General features: G+C 38.9%; 2 protein-coding genes across 2 annotated transcripts in view; one reads left to right on the forward strand and one right to left on the reverse strand.

Moving 5' to 3' along the window:
• Positions 1–27230, forward strand: part of LOC308515321 (uncharacterized protein) — a gene marked incomplete at its 5' end in the record, with an annotated part of 608185 nt that overhangs the window by 188169 nt on the left and 392786 nt on the right. The window lies entirely within an intron of this gene.
• On the reverse strand, positions 24259–24600 carry LOC308517046 (dynein light chain Tctex-type 1-like; the record flags this gene model as incomplete). The annotated part of the gene is made up of 1 exon (XM_081088107.1): positions 24259–24600. The coding sequence occupies one exon, from the start codon at positions 24598–24600 to the stop codon at positions 24259–24261; it is 342 nt and encodes a 113-aa protein (XP_080944233.1).

A 27230-nucleotide genomic window follows, 5' to 3' on the forward strand; every position in this document is an offset into this window, starting at 1 on the left:
GTATTGAATGTTGAAAGGAACTAGGTCACGTAGAAAAATGAAAATCCATAGAACGGTGCTCCATTCTCTCTATAAATAAGAGAGGGGAAAGAAAAAGAGACCAGAGAAATAGAGAGACTGTCTTCTCCTTTGAGGACAAGCTTCCTGGGTTGACTTTCAACCTATTTGGAGAGCTTAATAGTAGTCAAGGATCTGACTTAGAGAATTATTTGGTGGTTTAAAAGATCACCATGGTGCCTTAGAGCCATCTGGGGCTAGTGAGAAAAAAGACTTAGGATCTAAGTTAAAATAGTATTATTTTTACTTTTGTTGGAATTCATTGTTTTGTCTCAAGTTCTCCTAGGCTGGGGAATCATGGATGACATAATGGAGGAAGATGATAATATGTATTTTTTTTTCCATGTTCCTCCTCTGTTGAGTAAAGCTTTTCTCTGCCTAAGTATCAATTGTGAAGGGCTGGTTAGAAAATGCTCAGTCCAGGCATTTGTGTCTGATCTCTGATCCCAGAGATTTTGGAGTTCAGTAAAGAGGTGTGGGCCTGGAATCTGTATTTTTTAAAGCATTTCTAATTATTTCTAATAAAGATGGCACAAGTATTACATTTAGAGAAAATTATCCTCATGGTTGTTGTTTTATTTAGATGGTCTTCTTTCCATTCTTAGTGCTCTTTGGCTAAACATTTCTCTTTATATCCAAGAGTTCTCAGAACCGGAAAGATTTCCCCCCTCATAGGAAGTCTGTCTCCTCAGTGACAGGTGGCCCAATTTAAACTAGACAGACACTTTTTAGAGACCAAGAGGAGGGGTAGAGGGAGAGGGGGAGAGAGGGAGAAAGAGAGAGAGAAAGAGAGAGAGAGAGATTTGCTGTTCCACTTATTGTTACGTTCATTGGTTGATTCTTGTATGTGCCCTGACTAGGGATCAAACCCCCAAACCTTATTGTATTGGGACAACGCTCTAACCAACTAAGCTACCTGGCCAGGGCCTAGATGGACATTTTAAAAAATAGATACTAATACACATTTTTTTTACATAGAAAGTTACTTCTTCCTAAAAGTTTTTAGATTGCACATTATGGATCATGTCCGGAAATACTTTTCATTACTCATTGCACCCAATCACTGCTGAGATGTTCAATTTCACAACATTCCAACCTGCAATGCTTTATAGTTTTGAAGGCTACCAAGACACACTCCATTTAGTCTTTTCTGAAAAAGAAAACTCCCACACACAAAAAAACAACCCAGAACATACATTCATGTGTTAAATTGTTTGCTTGGTAATACATTCTGAGCAAAAAAGAAAACATATGATGACATTGTTAATTGGATGGCACAAACATTTGTGAGAATGCTCAAGCACATTGTGCAGAATAACTAAGGTAGATGGTTGTGTGGTGTGGGTGGAAGTATGTCAGCTGGCTTTTAGCCCATTGGCAAATGGTTTGCACCATTTGTGTTGGATAATTTGATGGTGGATTTTAGAGAACTTGTTTTCCTTCAAGAAGGAAATGATGCATGCAATATTCCATATGTAATTCTTTGAGTAAGAGATAATTGCACTGCACATTAACTATTTGCATTTAATTAGCAACGGTTTCTGCTACTGTAATGTGTTTTTTTTTAAAGTAAATGTTTAGAAGTGTGCTTGTCTTTTTAAAGTAACTTCTTAATGATGTTGCCACACCTCAATGCCTCTCAAAAGTTATCTAAATATATTATTCAAAGGAAACATTTTTCAATTACTCAGTGTCCTAGGCTTCTGTTTTCTCATCTATCTGGGGGCTTGCACTAGGTGATGTGCAATATTCTCACCAGTATTTTTACACATTGCAGTTACATACTTGGTGTTTGATTTTATAGTTTAGAATGACAATCAATTATAATTTGCTTTGTGTTCCTTTTAGGAAGGAACATAAATGTTGGGAATGATGGAAGCAGGACCTCTCAAAGCAAGGTTCTTGGACTCACCTAGGACTCTGGCTAAAAATGCAGATGTCTTTGGTGTTATGAACTAAACTAGTGGTCTGGTGCACGAATTTGTGCACACTGAAAGGAAATTAACTAGAAGATATATTTTAATATTGCTATTCGCCCTTTCTCTATAATAGAAGTATCAACCAAGTTCACATTCGACAATGACAGATGGAAACACATGTGGGCGATTGGCGCCAGTGAGAGCTTTATGCACGAATCAACTTAATTAGCCTTTTATATATATATAGAATAAACTTGCTTAATTAGACCTGATATCTGATGTAGCTAAACTTTTTCAGACTAGTGAAGCACCCTAACTTCTCTTTCACGTAATTATCAGCAAAGAGAGCAGTAAATATCAACATGAAGCAGATTATTATTGTAGATCACGCAGGGAGAACAAAGAGTAAAATGCAGTGTTTGACTACATTCTGTGCAGTGGGAAATCCTGAAGTCATTTTCAAGGTCCACCATTTCTTACTTCTTTTCAGTTGGGTCAAGTTTCTAAGCTTTCTAAATCTCCATTTTCTGGCTAATGGAAAGAAAATAGGATTCTACCAAGTCTCCTATCTACCTACTCCAGGACTTCTGTGAGGATCAAATGAGATGAGGCATGGGAAAATGGTTCAGACATTTGGTTAAAATGTAAAATGTTCCCACCTGTGTTCCTGGGCTGAAGAAACTGCAAGGAGGCTAGTCGCTAGGGAGAGGAAGCTGGGCATTGCTACATGATGTCATTACCCAGAGCCCACAGCAACTGTTTCTGGATGGGCCTGGGCTGTGGGCCACATTTTGCACCATGGGAATTTTGTACCATAGGGTCTCGGCTGTGTTGGCTGTGAATTGGTGGGCTGTCACTCCAGGGTGGTGTCGGGGCCTGTGTCCCACTTGGGGGAAGTTGAGTGTTGCTTTGTCAGTGCCAGGTCCACGCTGCCATTTCTGTATAAAGGCAGCTCCTGTGTTGAGCATCTGTCCCATGATGGTCAGTGCGTGCCATAGCAACCAGTGAAAGAGTGGGAGGGATACTTAGCATATTAGCCTTTTATGTATATAGATTGCCCCCCACCACTTCCCCCATTTCATATATTGAAGTCCTAATTCTCAATGTGACTTTATTTGAAGTCAGAGATTTTAGGAGGTGATTAAGTGAGGTTGTAACTGTGGGGTCTTAATCCAATAGTATTGGTGGCTCTACATGAAGGGGAAGAGGGATATCTCTCTTTCCATGTGAACTGAGGACAGGCCATGTGAGGACACAGTGAGAAGGGGACCTTCTGGAAACCAGAAGGTGAGTGCTCACCAGGAACCAAATCATTTGGCACCATGATTGTGGATTTCCCAGCCTCTAAAACTATAAGAAAATAAAATTTGGTTGTTTAAGTCATCCAGTCTATATTGTATTTTGTTATAGCAGCCTGAGCTGACTAAGATACTTGGTTATACCCAGTTTTACTGATTCAAAAACAGAAGAAATAAGGTGGCTCAGGAATTTGTATTATAAAGAGTCCTCATACCCCTGACATATAGGGGTATAGCAAATACATTCTAAGTATTTAGGAGAGTATAGACGGTGTTATAGCAATAGGTAGGAAAGAGTTGGGAGTGACATATGGTTGTAGTATTTGGTCTCAAGATTTCAGTGTCTGAGTGTCTAAGGCCCTTAGCAGGGCCAAGGACTTGATGGTAGACTATGGTCTTTCTTCAGATAGCCAGTCAAATCCATTGATGGTGCATGGGAAATCCTGAAGACTTCTGGAAGAAGCCAGCCACACTCTGAGCTAATCATGCCTATCAGGTAATATGAACCCAGATGTGCAGTCATAGAATCTGCTAGATCTCAGGAGTTTTGCTTTTACTTCTCCCATGCAGGGTTGTATCACTTAATGTGAGAGTCATCTGGAGTAGTTATTAAAGGAGCAGAGATTGGGTTTGGTACTGCAGATGTCTCTGAAGGTCCATTTTTGACCCCTCTTTCCAGGTTCTTTGTATTTTTATACTGTTCCTGACAACAATCCTCTCAGATAGTATTTCTCATCCCAGACCTTGTTTCTTTTTCTTTTTTAATATCACTTTCTCCCACAAAGCTCTGGGCATGTGCCTATGTACACATTGTACATTCTCAACACCCTCATACAAGCTGTGGTCAATTGCTAAGCTAATCCTTTCAATACCATATATTAATGCATTTCCAGATGATGACTTTTCAGGTAGCTTACTTACATTTTAATAGCCTTCAGGATAATAAGCCTCTTTTATCACTGTTGAGCACGCACCCATATGCAGGCACTTACACTCTCACAACACATTTTTCTTAATTTTTTAAAAATTTGTTGAATTTAGAGAGAGAAAGGAAGACAAAGAGAGAGAGAGAGAGAGAGAGAGAGAGAGAGAGATATCTGTTGTTCTACTCATTAGTATATTTGTCTCGTGATTTTTGCATGTGCTCTGATCGGAAATTATACCCGCAATCTTGGTATATCAGGACCACACTCTAAACAACTCAACTACATGGCCAGGGCCAACACACAACATTTTACATACTGTACCTTTACCTTGTCATTTTCAAGTTCCCATTTTGGAGTTACTGCTGAAGAAATTGAGAAGCACTCTTCATTTGTGAGAAAATCGGGAGTGATATGTAATGTGACTGATAGAATCCTCAACTTGGCCTTTAATAATAACAGGATGGCATCATTGGAATGAACTTATCGTCTCTTTGAAAAAAGCTTAACATTTTAAGACTGTAGCAAATACATATTTGCACAAATATCCTTAAAAATACTTTATCCCTCTGGAATTGCTGATATGTTTCCTTCTAAAAATAATGGTAAGCTTCTGGAAACATTAATAATTCAAGTAGATTAAGAATGAAATAGTATTATTTTCTTACTCTGTCTGGGAGCCTTTGATTGTATTAATTTCTCATTCCCCTGTGAATCAGGTATTATTAGCCTCATTGTATGTTTGAGTAAATTGTGATTCTGAGAGCTTAGGATTTAAACACAGGTCTTCCTGACGTTGAGTCATTGTATCTTCCAGTATTTTATAAAAAAATCTTTTGGCCAATATTAGAAGGTAAAAGAACAAATGTTCAAGCAAATGTACTGTATTTAATGAAGGGAAATACTTGTGAACTTGGAAAAATTACTTAAACACACCACACTTCTGTGTGTGTGTGGTTTTTTTAATCTGCAAAGTGAAGATAATAAGAATAACCACCTTGTAGGACTGTTAAGAGGCTAAAATTAGATAATGTATTCACAGAACTTAACAAAACCTCTGCACACAGCAAGTGGTCAACAGTTTTTTAACTAAGACAAGAGCAAGACTACATATGTAAATTATTTTTAACTTATACAGGAAATAATTTTGGGACAGTAATAATTATTTGAAATTACTTTGTCTTATGCCATGCTCTGGTTTTTAATAAGAATCTGTGACTTCCCGCAGCAATATGCTGGGCATCATAGAGAATAGGAAGCACCTTGTCTGCCATGGGGCCAATTAAGTCCTGGCTACAAACATAAAGCACACACACATTAGAGATCACCAAATTGTGAGGTTCCTCCTGGGTATGTGGTAGGTGTTTGGCAAAGGAGATGTTGTGGGCCCCAAACTGAGATGGGACTGATGCTGTCATTGACTCCTTAAGAAGTGTAGAATGTGGAGAGGGAGAGAGGGCAGGTGGACAGGTGGTGATCATGAGCCAAGTTAGGAGATACAAAGAGCAAGGCCCTTTCAGGAGAAACAATCAGATGGAGTCCATGATACTGCCTTACTAGAATAAAAAAGGGGAAAAAAAAACAACAACCCCACAACATCACTTTTTTTTTTTTTTGAGTGGCTACTCTGTTAAGTATTTTACTATTTTTCCTTACTGAAATCCTAAGAAGTGAATTTTTAAATTAGGCCTATTTGGAATTTGATGCCTGTTTTCTCTACTTCTTAGAACAGCCTTTATAGTAGCCAAGGAAGTGTGGAGCTTAAAAAATTATTACTAATAGTAGCTCAGTGTGGAATTTTTCCACATAAATTAGCATGTATAAAAACAAAGGCCTTCCTCTGAAATATTTTATCTCTACATGTGAAATTACCTAAATTGTTTGAAAATGTTGCTGGACTCCTTATATGCATTTCCAAGTAGCCTCCTGCCAACCCTCTGAATTTTGCTTTCGCCAAGCAGATGGAGAATCTATATTATACTGAATAGACTCCTTTGTTCCTCTTCCCCAATATTTACCTATCACCTATCTTGTAGTGTCTGTTCAAATGCATAGAAGATTACTTTTCTTTAGATAAACTTTCAGAGAGATTGTAATAACTTTTAAGCCTTTGTGATTGCGTTTATCTTATCTATGCTTTCAAGTATGCTTTCATACCATTTTTTAACAGCTTTATTGAAATACAATTCACATACCCTCCAATTCACTCATTTAAACTGTACACTTCAATGGCATTTAGTACAGTCATAGAATCCTGCAGTCACTACCACAATCGACTTTAGAACACTTTATCACCCCAGAAAGAAACCCTAAACCCTTTATCTAGCATCCCTTACTCTCTCCATCCCCCCAGCCTTTAAAAATGGATAAACTACTTTATTTCCATAGACTTGCCTATTCTGGACATTTCCTATAAATAGATTCACATAATAAGTGACTGACTTTTTTCACTTAGCATAATGTTTTCAAGTTTATGTTGTATTTTAGTGTATGAAACATTACATTTTACTTACCTTTGGTCAGTTCATGGACATTGAATTATTTCAACTTTTTTGCCTTTTATGAATATTGATACTGTGAATATTCATGTGCAATTTTTGTGTGAGCATGTTTTCTTTCTTTTTTTTTTTAGTATATTTTAGGAATTGTTGGATCATATGGTAACTCTATGTTTAATCCCTTCAGTGATTTTGAGTCTGGAGCTGGTTTCACAATAGAGCTATATCCAGGCAAGCCAGGCGCAAGTGTCTGCCTGAAAATGCTCTTGTTTTTCTTGGCTTCATTGAAGGCTCTATGCTCTTCTTGTATTCCTATTCTTTTTTTTGTCTTTACACAACTCCAGTGCGTAGGTAGTATAACCCACACTGCTTCTCTGGGCTCCAGTCTATCTAAATGGTCAGTAGCAGACTTTTTGAATACCCACAGGGACTTCTAAATCAATCATTTGTTCTCCTTTTTCCCACATGCTCCTCCTCCTGGATATTCTAAGTGGGTGAATGACACATCCTAATAAGAAATCCAATAGCCATACTAGGCTCATTCTTTCCCCCATATCATCCATCACTAAACTCTATTGATGCAGTCTTCTAAACGTCATGAATCTGTCCCCTCATTCTACTATTGCTGTCAATGCCTTGGTCTGAGCTGTCAAGTCTTCTCCATGCAGTAGCCTGTTAACTTATCACTCTGTACATCATCCCCTCCTTCCTCCATCTGTTCTTCCTGAGGCTGCCAGGAGAGTTGCTCTTAAACACAAATCTAATCATATCACACCACTGCCTAAACTCTCTCAATGTTTTCCCATAGTCTGTGGAATAAAATACAAACTACCGGGCTTAGTGTGTCAAACTTTTCATAACCTAGCCCTCATAATCTCCCAAGCTTCTTTTTTTTTTTTTATTATTTTCATCCTGTGTCCAGACACACCAAAATCTGTAGAGGCTCCCAGATGAATTGTGGGTATTTTCACCTTCATGTCTCAGGTTCCATTACCTAGACTGCCCTGTCTCTCAGCCCCATGTGGTCTTGTTATAGGTGGGGAAAGCTCCTTGTCCCCACCATTTGCTAGTGGGAGTAGGATAGTTGAAGTGCTGCTGGAATAAGAATTTCTGTAGGCCCCCACGGGAGGTTGAAGTATTGTAGCAAGCTTTATTTCTGTGGCATTACACCCCTGAGTTTCCAACATCTCATTTCCCTCAGCCCCTCCAAGAAATAAGTCCCATTTCGTTTTCAGCAAGGCTAGGATGCAAGTCAGTGTCCAGAGTTTCCTTTCCATGTTGCCGCTGAGTCCAGTCCAGCATCAGGCTAGTTTACTTTGTCCCCACTGCAGTTCATCAGTCCATTGAAAGTGGGGTTCACAGGGCCATGGCTATGGAGGGAACACAGGCAGGGACAAAACAAGAGAACCAAGAGATAAGAGAGCCAAGAGCCAAGAGAGCGAGCGCCTATGTCTGGGGCAGGGGTGGGGAACTTCCGGCTCACGGTCCGTATAAGGCCCCCAAAACCATTTGGTCTGGCCCTGCCAAGGCATAAGGGATGAGTTAATTAAAATATCTGACTAAATATAGCAGGCTGATTTCTAAGTTGAACATTTTGTTTGGCCTACAAATGATGTTATAGATATCCAAATGGCCCTTGTCAGAAGAAAGGTTCCCCACTCCTGGTCTAGAGGACTGTGTATCCCCAAATTATTTTGGGCTGTAGTGATTTTTGTTTCCAGATTTGACTGACAGGCATCTTCCCTTAGTCACCCTGACTTTACTGCACATGTGCCCATCTCCCCCTTTGTCTAGTCCCTTCCCCCAGTAATCTGCAGGGAATGGACTGGTGGCTCCCTGAGGAGTCTAAAGTTGCAGCTTCCTGGTGAAGCTGCCCAAATGACCATGCTTATAATGTCTGGCCTCCCCTTTGCTCTTTTCTATTATTAATAACTAGCTACTCACAAGGGTATCAGTCTGACTAAATTCTACAATCTTTGTATGGCAAACAAATAAACATGTATTATAAAAATAATATATTTTTCTTCTTCACAACATCTTGAGCCCGTAGGAAGCGTTTTCTGTCATCCCAGTTTGAACTGGTTGGGTTCCTAAAGCATTTTGTACTTTCTTTCATCATAGGTATTATTGGGCTATATTTTAAGTGTCCCTTTACTAGGCTGACTTTCTCAGCTCACTGTTAGTTCTTTGAGGTTTAAGGCCACATCTGTTTTATCTTGTCATTTCAGCATTCTGTACAATAGTAGGTACTGAATGATATGTTGAACAAATGCATGAATTCTATTTACTACAGATCTTCCAAGAACCCTCAGATCTTCTATGTTTCAGATTCCCTGCCTGTGTTTCATTGGACCCAACTTATTCCATGTCTAGAACTCTCGACAGCATTAAGTACTTCATATGCAATACTGGTGGCCCCTTTCCCATACATTTGCTTTCCTGACAGCTGCTAGTTGATTTTCTTTCTGGTTCTCGTGGTTATTCTTGCTGTTTTGCCTCAGAATTGGCAAGGATGGCTGCTTAGACTGATCTCCAAAGGCCAGGAGACTTGAACTCACTCAGTAGCTTATGAGGGCTCTGAGTGTGCCTCAGAGCCATGCTGCCACTTTATTATGCTATAGAGCCCTGCAGGTGCTTTTCTTTGCAAACAGATATAATGGGAAATGAAACATTTGCCTGTATAATGGCTGTTGCTTAATGGCCAGAGAAAAGTCCAAATAGTTTTATAAGCGTTCTGTTTTTTCTGACTCTCCCTTTAAACAGTCAAATTTACTAGTTAGATTTTTTAAAAGGAAAGGGAGTATAGTGGTATAGGAATTTAAACACTGCCTACCTCTAGAATCACTTCTTTAAACATCTGCTTCTGTTATAAGGAAAATTGCTATTATTTCAGTATCTCCCATGGGGCTTCCAACTCCTCCCATTAAAATGAATGTATTTGCAGTCAGGAGAAAGAATTAGTAGGGCCGTCCCATGAAATGTGGAATGGACGAGTGAGTGCATTTAAGGCAGAAGAGGCTTTTATTTGTATACACGTAAAATGTGAAATATTGTCTAACATATATAACTGAGAGACATCTAGTTCCAGTTATCACTAGTCTGCTAATCAATCTAACAAAAATATTTTAATGTTTTTTGGGGGGAGGGTCATTTCAGTTTTGATTGGTAGCTTTAAAGTTCCTTATATTTTGATATTGATTAGCATGAGTATAGAAAATAACAAAATTTTTAGCTTTTTTATATTTCATATGGTGTTTTGAATGAACACAATAAACAACTACATTGGTGATTATGTAGTTTAGTTTTTATCAACAAAAAGCTGTATTTTCCATGCTTTTTATCACTGGAGAGTTTATATATTAAAGACATTTATAAAGATTTCAGACAACAAATGGAAATCTGTTTCATAAAGCAACAAGAAGGAACTGTGGTATCATAAGGATTGGAAGTAGTTATGCCACAGAATTGCTTTCAGTTTTAAATACAGTGTTTTGATGAAAGATGAATAGGTTTTCGAGCCTACCAATTCTCTCAGACATTACCAATAAGGTCAAGTCTGGAGGAAATGAAGGCAACAATATAAAGTAGTAACTTTCATAATGAAACTGCTGATTGCCGGAGATAAGTGAGATCCACAGACAGACTGATACAGAAGACATCTGCATTGAATGTAATATGTCAAGTATTAGTTTGCAATTTGCTTCAGGGATTTCCTTGTTGAAAATCTGAAGTAATTATCAATTCTGAAATTTCTACAGGTTGTCTCAGAATTATTTCCTGCATTACCTGTAAATATGTTTCTTGAATTTACCCCCCATATAGTCTTAAGTTTAGAAAAGTCAAACAGAATCTGTTTTCTAAGTCTGTGGGAACGTCAAACATTCCTCTAAGTTTTGTATGTACGCCCCTCTATCCCCTGCTGGGAAAAGAGGTAACCAGGAGACATCAGGATTCAGAAGCACAGATTTATTGCATAGGCTTGTGAACCACCCTTTATCGGTTATCACAGTCTTAGAAGAACAACAACAAGCACAGCAAATATCCAAGGGGGTTGGGGAGGGGGGAGGGGCAAAGACGCTTCTGTTATTTTTGTTGGTGATTTTCAGTGGAAGTCTGTAAATACAACTGAAGGTGTAGGAAGAATGAACGTGTACACTTCACTTTTATGGCATAACATGTGAATATAGAACACAGTGGGAAAGATGTTTTATGAGGAAGCATCTTTGATGGAAGGCATCCCTTAAACTTTATGCTTGACTATATAAAAAGAGATAAACTGAAAGACCAACTCACTTTCCAAGTTAAGAGCAAAGACTTATTGAAATGACACATTTTTTTTCCTTTGGAGTTTAAGCAACAAAACAAGGCTTTCAGGGAGTTGGGTTAAAGCGTTTTAAGTATACTGCCCGACGAGTGCAAGGGACAGATGTTTTGTTTAGCTTCTGAGTCGGTTTTCTCTCTCTTCTGATGTGTTACTGTTAAATAATCTTTCCTATCTGTTGTAAATGGAAAAGGCTATCAGTCATTCAGTTCTTGCCACCAAAGGTGTAAGCTTGATGCAGTATTCACATAGATGAAATTCTTACTTTTATTGTTGAAAATAGTAAGTTGAATACCAGGCATGAAGGAGGATACCGCGGAACTTGAAGGATGTTAAAAGTCATTCTAGTCCCTCTTTTCTAGGCCAATCTTTCACAGCAGTCTGAAGCTTAATATTCCTAACATGTATCCATTTTCTTATGTGTTTGCACATGTATTTAACAAACTTTCATGTGGCACTTACCATATACCAGGCATTAAGTACATAAGAAAACCTGATGGAGTAGTTACTCTTATTATTCCTAATTTGCAGATGAGAAAATGGAGGCAAAGTCACAAAACATTACTTTCTCAAGACCACACACTATAAGCCTATGCACTCAGGTAGTCTGGCTCCAGAATTCGTACCTTCTGAAACTAAGCTAATACTTCTACTTCTTCAAGCTAAGTATTTATTGTATTTTAAAGGTGAAAACACTGTAGTGTAAAGATGGAGAATATATTAATAGCCATACACATGTAAGTCCTAAACGCCAATGTAAAGGTCTTGTAAAGAGCTGACTGCCTTTCTCAGAGGGCAGAAGACCTGGGCATTTAGTAAAGGGAAGGAGGGGCAAAAGGTTTAAACCAGGGCAGCTGGGTGCAGTGAGAAGGCTTCAGAAAAGCTCTAAATATATTTGGGAAGGGGATTGTGAAAAGTAAGATGGGTACCAGCAAGCGCTTATGAATAGACTGGATTCTTAGAATCCAGTGACCACTCTGTTGTATTCTGTGTTTGCCTGTTTCCCTGGTCTCCCTTTCTTACCTCTTTTCATCCTCCTTTCGCTTCATTCTTCACTAATTAATGCCACAATCACTCATTCTATGTAGCAATCTAAGATTCTTTTGTTTATTGAAGTCAAAGCACGTACATTCTCATACTAAGCAAACTATGTGATTTGGACAGCAAGGTGATGGCCCATGGGTAAATTCTGACCCACATTGCTGTGTGGATTTGTGTTAATGACTCTCTCAGTCAGGAAATGCTTTTTATAGCACACACACACACACACACACACACAAACACACACGCACATGCACACTGCACACCTCATGAGTTTACAATAACAACATTTTAACTCTCAATCATGTAGCATAGACATAGTGGGAGGACAATAGCACTGAAGTGTCTTTGCTCCGGACCTGCCTCCATAAAGCAACCACTATCTGGAATATGAATAGTTGCCAAGGAAAGAGCAGAGAGGAAAGAGCTTTGGAAGGTCATATCTGCACAATGAAAATCTGGCTTACAAGTCATTGAGCAGAATCAGTCACATGGCCCCAGCCGGCCACAGGAGGACTCGGAAGTGCAGTGCTCACTAGTCACCAGAAGGCAGGGAGTCCAGGACCTACAGTAGCAAACATTTACATTTCAGAAGAATCCACATAACAACAGGGATTTTTTTTTTAAATCAGAGGATTTGACAACTTTGTTCCTAAAGTGCTGCTAGGAAACAGTTGGTTAGCGCTGAATAGAAGGTGTCCCACTTACCAAGTCCCCTAATCTCCTTAATTCAGTGCCCATACCTTACTTACTGTTCTTGCAATGCTTTTTTTCTTATTAAGGGTTTAAGGGGGAAGTGTAAAGAAAGAAATAGTGGTTGTGAGCTGCTGTTTTTTGAGGAAACTAAAAAAAGTGTTTCTAGTTGCTTAATGTTGTTTAATCAGGAAAACAAAGTTTGTTGTCAAAGTGTATTTGATTTGTCACTTGAGAACAGTTGAATTATTCACCATCAGTTTAAAAAATCTAGGGATGGGATACATGAGGTGTCATTATTTTTTTCTTAAAACATATGAAGGCCAAGAGACATATGAAAACGTGCTCAAAGTCACTAATCATCTGAGAGATGCAAATCAAAATGACAATGAGGTACCATCTCACACCTGTCAGAATGGCTATCATCAACAAATCAACAAATGACAAGTGCTGGGAAGGATGCAAAGAAAAAGGAACCCTCCTGCACTGATGGTGGGAATGCAGACTGGTGTAGCCACTGTGGAGAACAGTATGGAGTTTCCTCAAAAAACTAAAAATGGAACTCCCATTTGACCCAGTGATTCCACTTATAGGAATATATCCCAAAAAACTAGAAACACCAATTAGAAAGGATATATGTACCCCTATGTTCATAGCGGCACAATTTACAATAGCTAAGATTTGGAAACAGCCTAAGTGCCCATCAGCAGATAAGTGGATTAGAAAACTGGTACATCTACACAATGGAACACTATGCTGCTGTAAAAAGGAAGGAACTCCTATCATTTGCAACAGCATGGATGGACCTGGAGAGCATTATGCTAAGCAAAATAAGTCAGTCAGAGAAAGATAAATATCACTCATTTGTGGAATATAATGAACAACAAAAACAGATCCAGAGACAGAGAAGCAAAGATTAGACCCTCAAACCTAGAGGGAAGGCAGGGGAGGGTGGGGGGAGGGGGAGAGATCAACCAAAGGACTTGTATGCATGCATGTAAGTATAACCAATGGACACAGACACAAGGGGGGGTAAGGGCATGAGTGGGGGGGTGGGGTGGGGGGCAATGGTGGGGATAAAAACACATATATAGTATCTTAATAAAGGAAAAAAGTTTTAAATTGGTGGTTGGGTTTGAAAACTTAATTTTTCAATATTCATGATTTGCTGTAAACATGAGGTTACAACAGTTCAGAACAGCAGCCGATGTGGATTCTAAAATAAACTTTACATGTATGATGTCATTCCCCCCCTGCATTTTAGATGTTTTTGAGGATCTTATTTTCTCCAGAAAAATTTAATTACATTTATACACACATTCATCTTGACAGTAACATGGAAATAGTTTAAATTAGTTGATATTTACTTAGCAGATAACACAATTATTAATACAAATAAACTCAATGTGACTTTTGTTCAAAAAATTGGTCAACTTTGAAGTTTAGATTAATCATTTTGGGGATTTTTGAGTAGATGGTTCAAAGTAAGATTGAACAATATTCCAAATGACAATAGACATTTCTGAAGTCAAACCATAACAGAATATTATTTATGACTTCATATTAGAAAGTGATCAATTCCAAGTGATCTGCATTCCCGGAATTGGTTCAAAGAGTCTGAGAATTGATATTTTACTTACTGTTCCTGTGAGAGGATATTTACATATTTCAGAGAACAATTTTCAAAATATTTTACCATTATTGACATTTTACTCTGAATATAAATGTCACATTTTAAAGCATATTAAAGTTGAGATGGCTCAATGTGTATTGACAAATCAATTGAATGGCCACAGACAGCTGAGTAAATAATTTTGAGAAATGACAACTCAATGTGTTATTCCTTTTAAATGAAAGCTGTAGAAACCCACTCTGCCTAGACTACCTTTAGAAGTTAATATAAGTTCAATCCATTTTTGTATTTTAGTTGAACCTAAAATGCCAGATTACATCCATCTTTTATGGCAGTGGTTCTCAACCTTGGCTGCACATTAGAATCACCTGGGAATCTTTTTAAAATCCTGATTTCTGGGCCTCATCCTCCGGAAATTCTGTTTCTTTGTTACTAATGTTGTGGCCCCACCCCATAACAAAGAAACAGAATTTCTGGAGGATGAGGCTCAGAAACCAGGATTTTAAAAAGACTCCCAGGTGATTCTAATGTGCAGCCAAGGTTGAGAACCACTGTTTTATGGTAACTTCATTCTAACCATTTCACAAAATATTTTCTAAAGTCTCTTGGGAGCAAAAACACACTAAAACAGCAGCAGCAGAAGCAGCAACTTATGGTAGATTGGGTCTTGTCAGGTTAATCAAAATATAGATAATTAAAAATAATTTTCTTAATTTTATTAACATGTTGGATGAAGGTACATCTTATAAATAAGTGTAATAGGCTCTTATTTATGGTTTTCCCCAGACCAGTCAATTAACTAACTCTTTGAACACCAACTGGATTTCCTACAATTTAATCCTGACACTACCCAGAGACAGTGCAGAATCTCCAGGTTAAGGACTAATCTCACAAGGCTGCTCCTCGCTTTAAACCCAATCTTGAGTCACAGCTTGTTACCTGTATTTCTGATCAACCAGCTATAAATTGGGGATTCCCCTACCCCAGTGGTCGGCAAACTGCGGCTCGGGAGCCACACGCAGCTCTTTGGCCCCTTGAGTGTGGCTCTTCCACAAATACCGACTTCTGTGCATGGGCCACGAAGTTTCAATCGCACTGTACGTGCGCGCCCGCACGTGGTATTTTGTGGAAGAGCCACACTCAAGGGGCCAAAGAGCCGCATGTGGCTCATGAGCCACAGTCTGCTGACCACTGCCCTACCCCATCCTGAGATTGATGACTTAATTGAACAGCTCACAAATTTAGGAAAATGCTTTACTTACTATTGTCAGTTTGTGGTAAAGGACACAGTTCAGGAGCAGCCAAATGGAAGAGATGCATAGGGCAAGATAGGTGGGAAGCGGTGCAGAGCTTTCATGCCCATTTGGGCTGTGCCAAGCTCCCAGACATCCATGTATTACCAACTTGGAAGCTCTCTGAACCCTTTTGTTAATTTTTTTAATGGAGGTCTTACTATGTAGGCATTATTGATTAAATCATTGACTATTGGTGATTGAACTTAATTTCTAATTCCTCTCCCCATCCATGATATTGGGTGGTGGGGCTAAAAGTCTCAAACCTCTGCCCGGCCAACATGCCTCAGTGGTTGAGGGTCAACCTATGAACCAAGAGGTCATTGGTTCTATTCCTGTTCAAGGCATATACCCAAGATTTGGGATCCATTCCAAGTAGGGGCATGCTGGAGGCAGCAAGTAGATGTTACTGTCTAGTTGATGTCTCTATCTCTCTATCCCTCTTCATTCCTCTATCTCTAAAATCAATAAAACATACTTTACAAAAAGAATTAAGAAAAGTAAAAGTTCCAACTCTCTAATTAATGCTTGGTTTCTCTGGCAACAGTCTCTATCCTCCAATAGTCACCTCATTAGGATAAACTCAGGTATGTTTGTAAGGTCTTATTGTGAATAACCAAAGATGCTCTTCTCACTCCTATCATTCAAGCAATTACAAGGCATTTAGGAGTTCTGCTCACAATATCACAATGTCTTACCATCTTTGCATGTTAAAGACAGTTTGATAGCAATGTGCAGAATCCAGAAGCAACTACTTGTTTCCTGTTGCTTTTCTTACCTGTTCATTATTGTCCATTATATCCTACTAGAGGCCTGGTGCACAAAATTCGTGCACAGGGGAGCGGGGGTTTCTCAGCCTGGCCTGCACCCTCTCGCAATCTGGGACCCCTCGGGGAATGTTTGACTACCAGTTTAGGCCCAATACTGCAGGGCAGGGGTCCTCAAACTACGGCCCACAGGCCACATGCAAATACAAATATTATATTTGTTCCCGTTTTGTTTTTTTACTTCAAAATAAGATATGTGCAGTGTGCATAGGAATTTGTTCATAGTTTTTTTTTTTTTTTTAAACTATAGTCCGGCCCTCCAATGGTCTGAGGGACAGTGAACTGGCCCCCTGTTTAAAAAGTTTGAGGACCCCTGCTGCAAGGGTCCTGCAGGATCGGGCCTAAACTGGCAGTCGGACATCCCTCTTGCAATCCTGGACCCCTGGCTCCTAACCACTTGCCTGCCTGCCTGACTGATCACCCCAACCACTCGTCTGCCTGCCTGATCACCCCTAACAACTCTGCCTGCCTGCCTTACCTGCCTGCTTGATCACCCCTAACCAACTGCCTGCCTGCCTGATTGCCCCTAACTGCTTGCCTGCCTGCCTGATTGCCCCTAACCTTTTCTGCCTCAGCCCCTGCCACTGCAGCTTCATGCAAAATGACGTTTGGAAGATCCTTTCGGCTTTCCCATCTAATTAGCATGTTACACTTTTATTATTATAGATGTGCTATTTTTCCTAGGTAGTTGTCTTTTTCTTCATTTAATTTTAGTTATTATGTAATTTCAGCATTTTAATCCCTGTGTTGAATTTCTTATCATATACATGTTCTTACTAGTTTTGTGGAGTGAACATAATCTCCTCATAGGAAATCACCCATTATTACCTAAGGTCTGATCTGGAAAATCTTGAATGTTTCCCTTTATAACTTTTTCCTTTCTCTTCCTCTGAGATCTTTGAATTTTACTTTCCTTAATTTGGGGACTTATGAGTATCATAGGTGTTATATACTTATTATCCTGTACAATGGCGTTATTATCAGTGGAAAGGGACCAGGACTGAGGCTGCCCTGCCCTAGCACAGTCTGGAATGTGTGTGTTCCTGACTTCATGCAGGAAATATTTCAAGATATGAGTCCAAGTAATTTAAAAAAACGTTTTTATTGATTTTAGAGAGAGAAGAAGGAAGAGGGGTAGAAAGATAGAAACATCAATGAGAGAGAAACATTGATTGGCTGCCTCCTGCACGCCCCTAGTAGGGATTGAGCCCACAACCCGAGCATGTGCCCTGGACTGGGAATCAAACTGGTGACCTCTTGATTCATGGGTTGATGCTCAACCACTGAACCACACTGACTGAGCAAGTCCAGGTGATTTTGAGTGCATGTTTATTAATGCTGAAGAAGGTAAAACAAGGAAGTGTTTTTTGTCTTAAGATAAAAGAGGCAAGATCAGAGCTGCCTTTGCCCTTTAGAAAGAAAATTACAGAGGTAGAGGTGAGTCAGCTGGGCTGCATGGACTCAGGAAACAAGTTGCAGAGGCAAAAGGAGGGCCATTGGAGAGAGGTTGGGGGGTTAGCCTGGGACAAGCTGCCACTACCTGATGCTCCCCTGCTTGCAAGTCTCCTGGGAACCTTTAGAGCTTAAGAGAGAGAAAGCAAATATACATACCTGAGGAAAGAGGGATGTGAGGACACGAGCGTGCTCCAGAGAGAATGCACTGAGGCCTTTGTCTTAAGGGTTTTTATGTTTTCTGAAGGTGGGAATTGTAAGGGAGGGGTAAGGGGAGGATCTCAATAGAATATCCATCAGCTTCCCAGATGTGCCTTTTAATATGTCGATTCATCAAAATAAGCATATAGAGAGGAATTGGGGTCATTTTCTTGTCAGTTTCTCCTTCAAAGAATGTTACCAAAAAGGGACCAAGGCAGGTGTGCCCCTGCAAGGTTTGGGATGTGTAAACCATTTGCTCCTAAGTGTCCGTGGTTAGGGAAGATAAGACCTTGATATTTATTATCTGGCTGTAAATTGCTTGGCCATCTGTTTAGATATCAGTCTCAGTTTCCCCATTCCACTTGCCAAGAGAATTTTCTAGCTTTTTACTATCCTGCCTCATTATCATTTTCTCTCATTTATTTCCTTTATCAACCATGGGGTCACAATGACGTTGTGAGAGGTATATGTCTCATTTGTTTTTTCTAATTCCGGATTTGTCAGCTAGGCAAGTAAAGCATTTATCAGCTTCTCTACTCTTAGCCGGATGAAAACATCTAGCTATTTGAAGTCTTTTTCTAGTTGGCATCATGTCTGAGTTCATTTTTCTCTTCCCTGTTAGGAAAACAACATTGACACAAACTCCTGGTTCACCATCCTTCAGCTGCCTGTAGCCTTGTATAGTACAGTGTCTGAGAAATAGCTGCTCAATACATTTTTGTTGAATAATTCAATAAATGATGGATTCTATCCAAACCTTTTATGTACCAGATCTCTTCTTTTTCTCTGCTTATTCTTATCCATGTACTTCCTCCATGCCCTCCCCTCAGGTTTGCAGATTTCAGTGTCTGTCTTCTGCATGTCATAGCATTTTACAAAAGGTGCCCTTTCTTCTTATTACTGTATTGAAGCACGAGTCCTCTCTGAAGTGCTAGGGAAACCAGTGCCAGTGTGTTTACTAATGGTATTGAGTTTTAACTTAATTTCACTGATTATTCTGTAAATTTTCATTGTCTTGTTTTTAGTTTTAAAGATTGTATCTGACCACCTTTCTAGAATGGAGTCCCTCCCCCAAGTGTTTTTTGTTGTTGTTGTTTGTTTGTTTTTTAGGTTACTGACATGTTTACTGCCTTTCATAACATCTAATTGTATAGTTTTATTTCAGCATTGTATTAGTCTTCTATCTTTCAGTTTAAAAGATCCTACTATAGCTCTACTTTGTGATCTCATTCCTTTGAATTTTAAATTGCTTTTACTATAAGAACACACTAGAATAACCATAAGAATTCAAATATTTATATTTTTCTTTTTATGTTTTTCAATTACAGTTCATGTGCAATATTATTTTCTACTGGTCTCAGGTATACAGCATAGTGTAGAGTTTATGAAGAAGTTATATATTTAAATCATGTTTTCCAGCATGTAAAAGTCAGTGTCTGTTTATTGAACAGGTAGTTAAAAAATGTATTGTGGATCTGAACAAAGACCTTTCACCTTAGACCCAGATTATCGGATTATTAAAACACATTCATATCTCAAATCCTCAGTTCTCTTATAATGTCATGACCTTTAACTGGAAGAAGAGATGCAAATACCACTTGTCCTCACAAATACTTAAGCCATTAGAGTAGCATTTTAGATTTCTTCAGGCTTTTCTACTTATTCTCAGAGGATTACCTGAATTGATGAACATCTGATGGGTTCCATGCATTGGGCAGGAGGAGGAGAGCACACCTCTCTATTAGCCATTAACTACGTATCTATATATGGTGCTTTCCATGTACTTAGCAGTGATTTACTAAACCATCATCCAGATTTATGTTCATCTGCTGGTACCTTAAGTTTTGTCGTATATAGAATTCTATGGCTTAATTTTAAAAAAAGTGAGTGGCCACCTTCTTTGAAAAAGGCCAAAGTCTTATACCTGTACTATATAACTTTAGAACTACAGAAGTGGTCTTCAACCTTGGCTATCCATAGAAAGCTTTAAAAATTCAGATGCCTGGAAAATTTTGTTAAAGAGGGTCTGGAGGGTTTGGGCATCCCAAGTTTAAAAGCTTCTCATGTGATTTTAATGTACAGGCCAACTTTGAGAACTTCTGATGTGGCTCAGTGCTTCTGGAATATTAGTGTGACCACAGATCACCTGGGGATCTTGTTAGGCTGTAGATCCCTTCTGAGGGGTATTTAAGTCGGAGCTTAAAAGTTTTCATTCCTAACAAGCTCCCAGAGGAAGCTGATGCTGCTAGTTCATGGACCACACTGTGAGTAATAAGCGTGTAGAATGTCTATTTTTCTTTATTTTATGTTGTTTAAAATATTTTATTGATTTTTAAAAAGAGAGGACGAGAGAGAGAATCATCGATGTGAGAGCAAAACAATGATTGGCTGCCTCCTGCATGGCCCCCCTCTTACTGGGGATTGAGCCTGATACCTCGGACATGTGCCCTAACCTGGAACCAAACCAGCAATCTGTAGGTGCAAGGGATCACACCTGACCCACACCAGCCAGGGAATAATTTTTTTCTTTATTTTTCCTCATTATTATATTCTTCCACTCTTAAAACTTTGATGCCAGTTTAAATGTCGTACCACCAGCTTAGAATCTTTTTTCTTTTTTATGTTGTTTGTGGGTTGTTGCTCAGAAATTTTTCTGAGATCTGTTTCTTTATAATAAACCAAGACATAGAGAGGCATTCCTCTACTCTTGTGCCTTCTTTTCCACCAGGGAGGCCAACTCCCATCTTTAGTGCTTGTAATTGCTGAGTGCCTAAGGCAGGAAGATAAATATAACTCTGGTCACTGGAAGCTTTCCTTCCGTGGCCCTATCTCCCAGGTCATCTGTTTAAAAACTGCCTTGTATAGCTCCCCTGGGAACCCTTTTTGTCAACTACTGGGAAAAACTGATTCTAAGTGATCCAATGAACCACCTTTCCCTGAAGCTAACCTCTGCTTAGTTGCCTGTTTTTGATAATTAGCTCTAATTTGGCCCAGCTCTCTAGAACTTTGAGAGCAATATTCCAATATTCAATATTTTGTTTTAAAACTCATAGCCTGCCCTGGCCAGTGTGGCTCAGTTGGTTGGAGCATCATTCCATATTCCGAAAAGTTGTGGGTTGGGGTCCTGCTCAGGGCACATACCTGGATTTTGGGTTTGTATGTGGGAGGAAGCCAATGGATTCTCTCTCTCTCTCCCCTCCCCTTTTCCTCCCTGGGCCACCCTCCCTATCCCCACTTCCCTTCTCTCTAATATCAATGAAATCAATGGGCATATTCTTGGGCAAGGATTAAAACAAACAAACAAAAACCCACATAGTCTCTTTTGTTCCATCTAACTCGCCAAGATCTAAATCTCAGATGCTTAATTATATTGAATGGTGGTTCTCAAATGTTATTGTGTATGAGTATCACCTGGGCTATTGGTTAATGGTGATCCCTGGCTCCATATTCAGAGATTCTCATTAGGTGAGGTCAAAGTAGTCCCACACATCTGAATGTTTATCAAGTGTCCCACTAGGGTGATTCTGCTATTGGCAATCCAGCCTTGGAGAAATACTATTTTTAACCAGGATTCTCAAGCTTTAATATGTATCCAAATCTCCTAGGTATCTTGTTACAATGCAGATTCTGGTTTAGCAGTATTCTCTTATTCTTTCTCAGATAAACCTTTCTACCGCCTCCTTTCTCTTCTTTCTTTGGTCCACTCTTCATTCTACTTTCCAGTAAGAAAATAACCCTATACCTGACACTTCTCAGTCTGGAGAGAAGAAAGTCAATAATTTGAAAGAAAATTGGGCATATGAAGGAACCTGCTTTGGCCCTGATGCCACCAACTATTTTTCTGAAGCTCCACTAATTTCCTCTTTTTCCTTACTAGCTTTTCCTTCAGAGCTAATATTTTATTAATCCAATCAACAAATATTGCTTGAGTTCTTCCCATGGGCCAGGGGCAATAAATTCTTCCTCTGGGAAATTAGAAAAAGACGCAAAAACCCAAGCACCAATAAGCCTAATGCATGAGTAAATCATATAGTATGCTAGGTGATAAATGCTACAGAAAAAATACATAGCAGAATAATGGGGACTTGGAGGTGCTGGGTGTAGAGAGTATTTTGCAGAATATATAGGGTAATTAGGGTTATTCCACTTAATATACAACAGTGGATTTCTTACTCAATAAAAGCTTTAAAATAGCAATATTCAGTACCTTCCTATGTTCTGCTTACAGGGAATTTTCACACACACAAAAACTACTTTTAAAGTAAATACTATTGTTATATCCTTTTTTATAGATGAGGCTAGCAAAGCAGAGAATGTGGGCAACTTTCCTAAGATCACGGATGCAGGAAGTAGCAGAACCTCATCCACCCCTACAGAGAAAGCCTGGCTTTGCCCTTAACTATGGTGTTATGCTGCATTTCTGAGTTTAATGGCATTGCAACTAAATTGCTGTTTCATCATGTTTCATAGGTAATACGTCACAGTGATTGTAAAAGAAAAGAATTGTTCCAGACACTTGCTAAAAATAGCAAGGAAGATTTTATTCAAGACGATTGCAGTAGGTTAGAGAGATTGAACCCAACTCCGAATACAGCAAAGACAGCTGGGGTTTTACAGCCAGTGAGCAGAGTCAGGGAGTCAATGGATGAAAAATTACTAAGAGGAATTTAATTAGATATCAAGGGTAGGGGATTCTTGTTAAACTGGCTTAACAGAATTCTTGCAAAAGACAAGCCAAGGACTTAGATGTTAAGGGTGGATGGATTCTTTATAAACTGGCTTAACAGAATTATTTGTTAAAACTGGATTCAACTGCCCTGGCTGGCTGGTATGACTCATTTGGTTGGGCGTTGTCCCATGCACTGAAGGGTTGGGGTTCGATTCCTAGTCAGGGCACCTGGCTGGTAGGGAGCATGCAGGAGGCAGCCAATTGATGTTTCCCTCTCACATCCTTCCCCCTCTCTCTAAAAATCAATAAAAAACACACGACAAAACAAAAGAAACTGGACTCAACAGGACAGGGGCCAGGTTGAAACCTACTTGGAAAGAGGGCTCAGATGAGCCCAGCTAAAGTTTGCTCAAGGAAGGAGTTCTTGTCATGGTCAACACAGTGCACCCTGGCACTGGCCTGCTGGATATGATATCTGGATCCCACTTAACAGCTGAATGACCCTGGGAAGGTCATTTCAGCTTTTGCTGCCTCAGTTCCCAATGCATTCTTAGCTTGTATGTTTGTTGTAATGATTGTAATATTTAGCAACATTTATTTATTGAGTGACCACCGTGTATTTGTCTAGATACTCTCCTTATATTGACAGTAACTGGTACAACAACCATGTAAGATAGATATTGCTTTCTTCATTTTATAGTTGAAGAAAATGAGCCTCATATAACCTATTTAAGGATTCAAAACAAACAAGTGGAAAGGACTACAGTGCCCTGCTGGCTCATTCCTCACTATTTATAACAAGCTCAAGTCTTTTCAGTCTTACAAAACTCTTCCTCAACCCTATGACTTACTTTAGATATGATGTAACCCACTCTTTCCCTCCAAGACATCATTTTTATAAGACTCATTGACAACTTTGGCTATAATTTTGGGAGGGTTCCTCTGAAGGAAAATAACTCAAACTTACAAGAATAAAATTAGGTAAGATGTCACAGCAGGTATCCCAGAAGCTTAAACTTGACTAACCTTTTGGCAAATCTACCCCAGTAGGCACCCCAAGATTTTAGCATGTTTTCTGTGGACCATACTTTGTATAAACAATACTGTCCTAGTATACTCCTACCTTTTTTTTTTTTTAACAATAGTACAAAGTATGGAAAAATTAGTGTGTTTGAATGATTTCAGAGTAGAGAAAGGTTCACACTAGCAGGGTGAGTGTTTAGCACCTTTGAACAGAGATATTCAGAGTGTGGTCCGTGATTGAGGGTGTGCTGATCACAGGACAGTGCGGTCATTTGGGTTTTTCTCTGCATGTTGAGAGTGCCACAGAAAACAAAGAGTGGGAAAGCTGTTCACTGAATTTATGGCTGGTGGTTAGAAGATTGGAGAAATGTTGAGACAGAGGAGAAAGAGCCTGGGGGATGAGGAGGTCAGTCAGATGGACAGTCCGAAGGCGCTGACGATGCAGTACATGGTATTGTTCTCCCATCGCACGGTGCAGCTCCCGTCAGTAGAGCTGTCCCAGAAGCAAGAACTCGCTGTGTGTAGTCCTGCTCCATTCTTCTGCATAATTATACAGGTCACAATGTATTTGAATGGTTTTCCCAGCTTGGTGAGTTGGCTTAAAGTTGGTTCTACGACATTTGTGGCCCACTGATTGACTTTGCTGTGCTGATAGGCATTGCCACGGATGGCACTTTCTATAGCCTCTTCCACAATGTTGCTCACTTCGTCAACCACAAAAGTGGTCTTTTCCGCACTCTGGTAGTCTTCCATCCCTACCTTTTGTTATTGTGTTAAACTTCCTCTTGCTGAAATGCAGTGCTTCTACAAATTGGATTTCTCTTTACAATCTTATCCGAAAGTTAATTATTTAGAGGAGGCCCTTCATGTTGATTAGAATTATGGATATTTTAGGGGATGGATTGATTCCTGATAGTAAATGTAAAACTTGTAGACTTCAGAAATGTCTTTGATATAGTCCTTATTGTTTCTTTTAATGTTACATATTTATAGTTTCTTTCCTGAAAGCCTCACGAGATAGAAAAAGGGAATTGGGTTAAATATACTGGACCTTCTTTGAGACTCCTTATGGATGAAATGAATATCTCACCAAATTGGTCCAAGAATCAAATGAGGCATTGTAGGAGTGCCTGACAAGGGGGCTGCAGAGATTCTTGTAAATATTTCTTTTCTCCCTAATACCCCACAGCACAATTATTCCGGACTTGACTAATATAGGACTAACCTAGGTCTTGTCTTTTTCCCTCCTGACCTCTCCCCACTTTCTCTAAGGCAGTTTTGCCCCAGGTTATTGAAAAACTCCTGAAGAAAGAAACTATAAAGTTCTTTATGGAATTTTGCATTTTAGTTCTTATCTATTTAATATATGAAAGGACCAATGAAACCCCATTACTGTTCCTATTTTTTTTTATTTTTTATTTTTTTTAATATATTTTATTGATTTTTTTACAGAGAGGAAGGGAGAGAGATAGAGAGTCAGAAACATCGATGAGAGAGAAACATCGATCAGCTGCCTCCTGCACATCTCCCACTGGAGATGTGCCCACAACCCAGGTACATGCCCCTGACCGGAATCGAACCTGGGACCTTTCAGTCCGCAGGCCGACGCTCTATCCACTGAGCCAAACCGGTTCCGGCTACTGTTCCTATTTGATAGAAAAAAATTAACTCATAATGATAATAGTAATATTTAAAAAATTTATTGGGGGCTTTCTGCCATCAGCACTCTGTACACATTATTGTATTTAATTCCCATAACAAACCTAGAATGGAGGCATGATGATCTACATTTTTTCTTTTACTTTATTTTAATTGAAATATAATTGACATATAACACTGTGTGAGTTTAAGATGCCCAACCTGTTGATTTGGTAAAAATTGCCATATGTTCACCACCATAGTGTTAGCTAACTCTCTATCATGTCCCATAATGATGATTTCCTATTTGTGGTGGGCATAATTCAGATCTAGTTTCTTACTATGTAGAAGTTTACAACCCAGTATTATTGTATATGGTCACTATTCTATACAGTAAATCCCTGGAACTTATTTATCTATTAGTTCCAAATTTGTATTATTAAAACAGCATAGGTTATCTCCCATTTTTATGATGAAGAAACTGAGGCTTACAAAGCTTTTTGTAACTTTCCCCAAAAAGTCACACTGTGAAGAAAACAAAGACACCTACATTGGCCTGACTTGGAGTTCCGCTCTTGGCCACTCCTATAATTTTGAGATAATATTCCACAGAGCCGAACCAACTTTATTTATAATAACTGATTTCTATTACTTAATAAACTCCTGTGTGTATTAGCAGCTAGTAGTAATAGGAATGCTGTTTGCTTCATTTTAAACACTGGTACAGACACATTATAGTTGCAGGCACTTTAATCTAAAAAATTACTGAGAATACAATTTTCAGTGATTGGGTAGAAATGCTTTTAATTTTCTTCTTCTTTTGGCAGTTATACTTTTTAAATAATACTCTTTGCTGTACATTTCAGTTTCACTAATGTGATTATGTGGTCTAACATCAAAAGGGTTCATTGCTTAATGACCAAGAATCAAGCATGTCAGGATGCAGGAGTTGGAAATGGTTTTAAACAAATCAATTTCAAGCGAATTAATCTTTGAAAACAGTGCTTGAGCATTTTTCATATGAAAGTCATTTTCATTATGACTTGATAGAACCATTCAAAGTGTCTTTTTTATGTTTATTGTCTTTATGGTACCAAGAGAAGCTACATTGTGTTATAATAACATGGTTTATTTCTGTCTCTAAATTATCTACGGATGAGAGTCGATTTATATACTCTGTATATATGCTCAGCATCTCTTCAATATCCCTCCAGAATCACTCATACATTGCCTTTGGTTGTGTATGTATCTCTGTGAAAATGACAGCAAGCACTGAATCAGAGTGATACACCATTTACTCTGTGATGCTTTATGTATATTCACTACTATTGCATGTTCATAGGCAGCTTGGTGTACTTAAGATTTACAAGTCATTTGTTTTCTTCCAAGAAGTCATCTGTGACAACACATATATTAATGATACTAAACACATTATATTTGTTTGCCTAAAACTTCAGTGATTTAAGATGCATCAGTACCTTCTTCATTAGCTTAGTGACTTAGTCTCTTCTTTCCTCCCTTCCCTCCTTTTATTTTTCTTCCAAAAGCAATATATCTTTTGTAATTCATTGTGTAACTGAATTCACTGAAAACCTGAACTCATTTTTCTCAGAAATGCCTTTTCTTCCAGTTTTTGTCTTTGCATTTATATTGTCTGTCTCGCCCAACTTAATATATGTCTCAAAACAATTCCCAGGTTTCAAGCATTCTCTTCATTGGTATTATTAAACTTAGATTTTTATCTT

This window comes from Myotis nattereri (genome assembly GCF_964212035.1).
Source record: "Myotis nattereri genome assembly, chromosome: 3".
In the NCBI taxonomy this organism is placed as follows: Eukaryota; Metazoa; Chordata; class Mammalia; order Chiroptera; family Vespertilionidae; genus Myotis; species Myotis nattereri.